We start from the raw sequence: 8,625 nt of genomic DNA, 5'->3' as shown, positions 1-8,625 counted from the left end.
TATACTGGGGCGTTAGGACCCACACAGACCACAGGGTGAGCACCCCCTGCTGGCCTCACTAACACCTCTTACACAGCAACCTAGTTTTCTCAGGAGGTCTCCCATCCAGGTACTGACCAGGCTCAACCCTGCTTGGCTTCAGTGGGCAAGCAGTCTTGGGCTGCAGGGTGATATGGCTATGATCTTAACTGTAGTTTTCTTTTCGAAGTGATTCCAATCATATTTCAAGCCATTTAAAACCATCATGGTGAACGGTGCGCATCTGAAGTGTCTCTGAAGGAAATAATGCATTTTTTTTATCAGCTTTAAGATATCGGCCAAATTTTCTTATCGGGTCGATAACAGTAAAAATGAACATTTATCGGCTGATACCGATATGGTGGTCGATGCATCCCTAGTAATATGACTGTTCCATTCTTCTGATCGTTGTTTTCATTGCAGGCTAGCGAGCCGAGTTGCGGTCTTACAGCTCTGTTAACGCCAGCATCCAGCTCAGCATTTTTCCCCGAGCTGGGGTAGCGCAAGAAGGAAATAACTGTGGCGGCTTGCCAGGCTTTGAGGGAAGGGAGGACAGAGAGGAGGGTGGAAAGGGAAAAAAGAAAACCAACTTGAAGGCAAAGCGTTCGTGGTCGGCTCCCAGAGTTGAGAGAGGAGTGTTTTTTTTTTTTCTTTTTCAGACGGGAGAGGTGTGTGCGTGCTGTGAGGAGTAATACTCTATCCAGAGAGCAGCGCTGGCGCGGAGCCAGACCGTGAGGTGATAGCGAGCGTGGGGTAATTGCTGCCTACCCGGCAGCCTGCTGGATTGTGCTCCTGGGATCCAGTGACAGCATCAAGCCTCTGAGCGCTTCGGTCCACCTCGCCGTCTGCGTGGAGCGCTCTACGCACACTCACACGCTGATATTATTGCCGTCTCTTGGCAAAGGACCCAAGTGCGGCGCATTAGAGCAATAATATGTAGTTAATTCTTAAAACTGATGCTTTGTATCGCTTGCTAATTCTGGTATGTGAGAACAGCTCTGTGGTTGAGCTGCGGCTTTGCATGCAGGCTATTTTGAGCCGCGCTCTGTCTGTGTGTGTGTGCACGTCTGCAGGTGTGTGTGTGTATCTAACGAGGTGCTCTGGTGGTTTCACACACCACACACCCAATCAGCCGCTGTCAGGCTTCTGCAGCGCATCAGTGCGTAGAGCAGTCTCAAGGTGTGTGTGTGTGTGTGTTTGTTGACAGACATGTCTGCTGGGAGATCTGATGTTCACCTGACAGTATCAGCCCCCGCACAGGAACTCGCACACGCACACACTCCCATGCCTTTTGTTTCCCTAAGCCCCACCTTCTGCTTAACCCCACAGGAGACAATGCCACCATGCAAACCCTACACTTCTAATTGGGCCTTTCCTCCAGATTGGCCCAGTTTTAGGTCTCAAAATCATTAAATTGACAAAGGTCATGTGTAGCGCAGGAACTTTTACTAACTGTTAGTGATGCTTGAGGAAGCGTTTACTGTTTTAGTAACTTTGTGTTAAAGGGGTCATATGATGCGATTTCAAGTTTTCCTTTACATTTCCGACGAGTGCTTGCGGTGTTCGGCCAATCACAATGCACTGGGTCAGCTGGCCAATCAGAGCAGACTGCGCTTGTCGGAAGGAGGGACTTTCTAGAAAACTAAGTGTTTGAGAGAGGCGGGGCATAGAGGACCTACAATAATGTACAGTACTTGAAAAATAATGTGTTTTTTGAACATTAAAACATGTCAACATATTCTGTTACACCAAATACACAAAATAATGATCTTTAAAAAAGCATCATATGACCCCTTTAAGGATTTTTATAATTTTGTAACCTTAAGTATTATACTTTGTGATACGAACATGAATGATACCTGAAACCTTGTAGTTGATATGTTTTTTTTTTTGAGTCCAGAACTAAAAAAAAAAAAAAACATATTTAGACCTACATTTCCATCCATTTGTATTACACAATTTTAACATAAACTAATAAATGTGGTGCATACATCTTACATAAATTGGTGGTAAGAAACAGGTATGGTTTCAGCTCTCAAAAATGTCATGGCATAGTTTATTAACTATTTACATCTATTTGATTTTATTTAAATAATCATTCAAATTACTATACAATGCAATATTCCTTTATAAACAATCACAATAAAAAAAAAAGGTTGATCAAAATGCTGTACAAAAACAGAAGTAACTACGAGAAATACAAAACACACAACAATAGTAAAACAATGATCAAACCAGTGGTCAATGAATATTGAAGGCCCTAGAGAATAAGTATGTCTTGAAAGACAAATACTTAGAATCAGTATTAATCTATTTATTGTGAAAATAAATACATTCATTTAGTTAAATAGAAAAAGAACTTGGTTAAAACATGGCTAGCTGTGGAACAAGCATTATTCATGTATGAAATAGAAACAAATTGGGTATATCGATGATAAATATAAACTTAGTTATTGTGTATTTAAAACACATTCAGTTTATTAGTACTGTTACAAAAATGTACCTGTTTAATTTATGTATGCCTGACTAAGATGCATCATGTCAAGTTTATTTGTTTGTTAAAACTGTGTGGTCGAAATGATTGAAAAGTTTATATGCAATTCAAATGCATAAATCTTAAGTTTAGGCCCATTGTTTGTTTTTTTTTGGTGTTTTTTTGAGTGCAACTATCTAAACACCATAGCAAGTACATAGCAATGTGCCTATGGTCCTTCGCAAAGGCTTAGAATCACTGTGAAAACCACCTAGCATTGTGGAGGCAAGTTTTGCACAAACACCACTTGCCTTTCCAGAACATTTAACAATTTAGTTTGGTGGCACCAGTTTCTGTTAGAGGTACTTTGAGATTTGTAACTTTCTAGATCTTTTTTATGCCCAAACATACACACTACACACTAAAATTTAAAAAGTGAAAAAGCATAATAGGACCCATTTAAGACATCACATGTGGAGATCTCTTTCCAGGATTTAGTTTAGTAACAATTAACCAAGGTCAGACTGTTGTTTTTGTAGCATTGTCTTGACTCCTTCATTCACATGTAGAAGGCTTCATTACTTTGTTACTATTTTTTGTAGCCATCTAACTGATGTGCTTCTCCTTCAGTACAGTAACTGTGAGAAACACAACTCCCACACCACCACAGCACAGGAATGTCTGTAGTTCCCCTCTCGAGACAAGCGCTCCGAGAGAGAGAGGAAGCCGTTATTGTCTGTGTGGGAAATAACATTTTAACTGGCTCTTTGAATGTCAACATAATGTGGTTATTTGCTACCATCAGTGTCTTTAACTTCATCTACAGATGAATCACACTGATAAATCTTACATACTCACTGTATTTAAACATGTTTATATTTATCTTCTCTTTTTAAATTTTATATTTATGTTCAAGTTGCTTTAGTTTTTGACTAGTGCACTACTGCTATTTATTAAGAATGGTATAATGAATAAAAATAACAACAAATAACTCCTACAGCAATCTTTTGTTATTTGTAGGATGCCTGTGAGAACCTGACCTGTGTGGAAAATTATTCTATAGATAGATTCAGAATTGTTATCAAGGACTGTTGTCTGGAAAGGAAACTGTATTTTTTGGAAGGAAGTCTTTGTCTTTGTTCCATTCATAAAATCTCTCTAAAAGATGATTCAGTTTTTGAAATAGTCCAAGATCAAACAAATCATTGATCCTAAAGTAGAGGGAAAATGAAGTCATCATAAACAATCAACACCATTTGATATTTGGCAGGGAAGTGTGTGTTTGTGCGCATTAAGTTTGATTTTTGTTATCCCTCTGAAAAGTGCTGTAGATTGATTTTATTTGTTTACTCAAACAGCTGCATTTAAGTTTGTCAGTGTCTTGAGTGCTGATGAGTTCTCTATAATAGTGCTGATCTGTGTTCTCTTTACAGGATGATAATGATGGGATGCCCTGGTCGGAGGAGCGAGTGGTGCAGAAAGTGCTCTATCTCTCGTTGAAGGAGTTCAAGAGCGCTCAAAAGCGCCAGCTCTGTGATGACCTCAGCAATGGAGGAAAAGGGCCTAATGGTAAGACACACGTTCAAAGTTTTTCAGTCTTTTCTTCACCAAGCGTCTAAACACTCAGGGTAATAGCTTGGTAATAGCTGTACACAGGCACGTTTTTGTTCAGTTTTTCACCTGCTGGACAAGTCTGTTACCAACACTTTTATATAGGGTGATCATACATCCTTCTTTTTCCTGAACACGTCTTGCTCAGGATTTCTAAATTGCCTAAAATGTCCAGGTTTTGGCTGAAGGTAATGACTGAAAAGTAGTTTGACCAATAGTGTGCCATGCAGGCATCGTATATAATCGACCAATCATGTCATGCCAGAAGTTGCGATCTACATAGAACGGTCAAAGCAATACAAATATGTGTATATACAATATATGAGGACCATAGAGAGAAAATCAATAGCAAAACCCAGACATTTTAGGCAATTTAGAAATCCCTGCCAGGACAAAAAAAGGACATGTGGTTACCCATTTGATATTAAAATCTGTTATTAATGCTTGTTTTCCATCATATGAATGAAGCCAGCTTTGATTTATCACTTTCTCTTTGAGTACAGTGCAAAGATTGGTTTGATTTGATTTGATCTACTTTTGTTTGGTCAAAGGAAGCTCCTAAGGAAGTTTCCAGTGAGTATATGTGTAAAAGTGCCATGTGATCCAGGTTACTTCAGAGCTTTGGAAATCGTCTGATAGCTGCGTGTCTGACGCTGCAGCTCGGCAGTCTGGGACTTCACTTCACACGGGCCTCAGAAAGCCAGAGCTTTCACTAAAAAGAGCTCTGTGACTCTACAGGGAACAAAGAACAGGCCTCATACATATGAGTCTGCACAGCCAGACAGAGACGAGGGGGAAAGCCTTCTCTTGATGTGGGCTTACCCATTTTATCACTCAATTTGGAAAAAGAAAGGAAAATAAAAGAAATACAACAGAAGTGAGACTATTGCCTTTCACCAGTTGATAGCTTATGTCAGGGGTGACAGGACACTTCTCTTTACTTAGAGTAGACTGCATAATTTAATTGATGTGAATGAAACAAGGCTGTGAGAAATAGTCCACTTAGTATGCCATAATGTATTAAAATAACAAATTCAAAATGCACTTTCTCGCTAACTGTCCCGTTACACAAATATTTGAGATCACGTAGGTGAAATTGTTGAAAACCCTGTTTCATGTCACTTTTAAGGTCCTAGCTCACGTCTTATTTTAACAACAGAGTTTGTTGTCTAATGTAAATATTTTTGAAAGACTTTTAGATATTTTTTTAACTTTTTCAATGCTAAATGATTGATGTCCACAAACAGGCCTGTAGTCTCTCTCAACCTTGTTTTGTTTGCAAACAAATATCTCAACTATTCTGAACATCAGAGTAGCTGCCATGTGGTCGGCTGGTGACAGGTAATCTCGTCCCAGTGACTTTAAAAACAGCAGGAGTTCAAACACAAACCCCTCGCTCCGCATGTAAACATGCAGAGAGACTCAAGCCGAAGGGGTTTCTGTTGACACTACGGCAGGTGGTTAGATATACACTCTTTAAATAAACTTTTATACTGATAATAAGCTCTTATCACAACAGCCCTTAATCTTGTTTTCTTGTTGTTGTATGTGTTACGTTGCGTTGCTACCTCAGGTAACGCTAATCCCTTTGAACACAGGGTGTTTAACGAAGGATGATGATGCATGAAGACTTTGTTCACAGATGCAAATGCTCAACAGACACAAGCGCAGCGTGTTTTGACTCGAAAGGATCAGTGTCAGATTTAGGTTCCGTCTGTACGTTAGCAATCGCTGATGATTTTTACTGCTCAAGAGAAATCAGTCAACAACACAAGATGGGACGAGGTATGGAGTAGGCCTGTCGCAATAATCAATATATCGACTTATCGCGCAATATATGTACATGACCTCAATAATTTTTGGTGATGCAATATATCGCCTAATTTTATTTACTTAAAAATGAATGTCACCATGTTTTGTACATTCCACTTGCGCCGGTGTCTTTTGCAGCTTCTCATACATAACATGGTGTAGTCATAAGGTGCTAGATCAAATTTAAAAAAATGCTTCTACAAAACAAGTTTCATCTGCAGATATGGCCTTGTTTAGGGATTTGTGCCTTTGTGCATACAGACATCTGACTGCTAAGTAGTGATTGTGTTTTTCAGCAATAGTGTGCACCTTTAATTTACAGAGAAAAGAAGGTCAGGGAAAAATCTGTAGATGGAAAAAATCTCCATACAAGTTATTTGTGCATTTTTCTTTTTTCCTACTTGTTACTTTGCACTTTTTGTTAGAAAATATTTATTTACCATTTAGTCAGGTTTTTTAAGGTATCTAATATTTTGATACTTAATTCCCATGATCTAAATATTCTTAAAAATTAAAAGTTTGTTGTCATTTGGAATTAATCAAGTTCTTTAAGGTATCTAATATTTTGATACTTCATTTCCATGATCTAAATATTCTAAAAAATTTAAAGTTTGTTGTCATTTGTAGGCCTTGCATTATTATGCTGTTACATTATGATTATATATTCAGTGGCATAAAATGGTCTTTAAAATGACAATAATATCGCTTATCGCAATTATTTCTGGGGCAATATATCATACAACAAAAAGTTGTTATCGTGACAGGCCTAGTATGGAGCAAGAGCCGCATTCGCAATTTCTTAAAAAAAGAAATGTGTTGGTCTGTATACAAACTTTTTTCTGCTCTATCTATCATCTTGTTTTTCATTGTGTCAGCTTTTTTTTTCTCCCTTGCTAAACCACTCTCCCAGATTGTGACTTGTTGGCAACTGTATCTATGGACAGTGTTGTTGTTGTTTTCTGGTTTGGTTTCTGTGTGTTTTGTTTTGTATGATTTTTGTTTTGTTTTCATAATCTCAGACCATCTGAAATGAAGCTCATTACAGTCAATGCACAGATCCATGAGTAATGGAGAGTCTGAGGGAACCAAACTCCATGTGGCTGCAGATCACTACTTGGCTGCTCTGCTCCTGATGCCCATCGTTTCCCAGCAGTGCTGGCAGAGCAGACAAAAGGGGACCATCAGGGGACGTGTTTTAGCTTTTGTATTCCAAACAATGTGGCACTGGCATCCATTTTGAGGCAGAGTGTTAAGAGGACAAAAACAGCCTATTTTGGCCAAAGCAACTGCGTCTGCCACCACAGGCCAGACATGCTCTTATTAAAGGGGATGTATGCTTTATGTAACATTTATTTTTGCACAAGAGCCCACTTGCAATATTAGTCAAGCAGTCGTAATTTACTTGACATGACCAATTTCATCGCAGACTGCTTACATTAAAATGCATATAGCTATCAGTTGTCACTCTATATTTCCCAATAATATGTCTTAGATGATATTTGAATGCTTAGTTTTATGATCAAAGCTGCAGGGGTCAAAAATGTAATGTAATGCAATGCAATACAATGATGATTGAGAGGTGAACAAGTAAACATTCCTCAAAAGCCTGATGATCATATTCGATAGTCATATTTTATCATGAATCTAAAAAGTTATGTTTGGATAACCAAGTAAACCTTCAGTCCCGTTAAATTCCAAGTTGCTTCAGTCCAGAAAATGTTCATCTTGAAACATTAATAACAATATAAAATGTATTCTTACGTTCACTTTTCACTATTTCCAGCAAAAGACATGAACTATGACCTGAACGTTTTTAGAATAATACTATAAGGTCTTTTAATTGCTAAAAAAATATAAACTATCAATCAGACAACAAAATGCATGTAAAAGATTGTGTACAAAAAGTTTTGATCATGTGGATAATTTAGAGGCCTTAGAAAGTTGCATATCAGTTATGATACAGTTGGATTTATAAAGTAAAGGAAACTAGAAAAGTCTAAGCATATACTGAATGATTGTACATGTCTCAAATGACCAGTCTGTCTTTTTGAAGTTTTTTTTTAAGTCCTCAGTCCAGTTTAGGACCAGGGTAAGGTCAACGGACAGCACAATGACTCCTAATAATAGGGCCTTTCGCACCGCTTTAGTTCCAGAACTAAATGGACAGTACTAAAGTACTGGGACGATTTTGCGTGAACTATTTCCCAGTACCATTTAAAGGGTTGCATCCGCACCGAGAGTGTGTACTAGGAACCGGTCGACAGCGACGTCATTTGTGCACGGTGTTCAACAACGAAAACAAAGAAGAACAACATTAACAACAGGAGGACGGAGGACGCTGTGATCGGAGCTGTGTTTTTGTGTCTCGCGGGTTTCACAATAATGGACATGGAAAGTCGACGTATACATAAAGCGATTGAAAGAACGGAAAGGAGGACTAAGAATCTCCAACGACAACTGGCAGTGCTACATTTGCTACAAGTGCCTGCACTTCAGCGTCCGTCCATCTATCGCTGTTCTCCATACTTGCGAAATAAGTTGACACAATGTTTAACAGTATGTTTACACGGCGTTTTAAATCATGGCGGGTGAGTGTGTTTTCGTACGCGTTTGGCCAATCAATGTCTACTTTCGTCACGATTAGTACCAGTTGTGCTGGTTAGACCCTGCTCCGGAGTAGGAGCTAATTTGGTTCTCGAAAAAGGCAGTCC

The 8,625-nt window shown here is 38.7% G+C and overlaps 1 protein-coding gene across 1 annotated transcript in view; it reads left to right on the top strand.

The window, feature by feature from the left end:
* Positions 1-8,625, top strand: part of LOC107702394 (protein Jumonji-like) — a 118,348-nt gene that overhangs the window by 54,905 nt on the left and 54,818 nt on the right. The window contains exon 2 of the mRNA XM_016504711.1: positions 3,925-4,060. Within this exon, the coding sequence (XP_016360197.1) occupies positions 3,925-4,060 (136 nt within the window). The remainder of the gene's footprint in view (positions 1-3,924; positions 4,061-8,625) is intronic.

This window comes from Sinocyclocheilus anshuiensis, unplaced genomic scaffold (assembly GCF_001515605.1).
Source record: "Sinocyclocheilus anshuiensis isolate Anshui unplaced genomic scaffold, SAMN03320099.WGS_v1.1 scaffold1142, whole genome shotgun sequence".
NCBI lineage: Eukaryota > Metazoa > Chordata > Actinopteri > Cypriniformes > Cyprinidae > Sinocyclocheilus > Sinocyclocheilus anshuiensis.
Note: the sequence above shows the minus strand (reverse complement) of the source record. Positions and strands in the feature narration are given on the sequence as shown.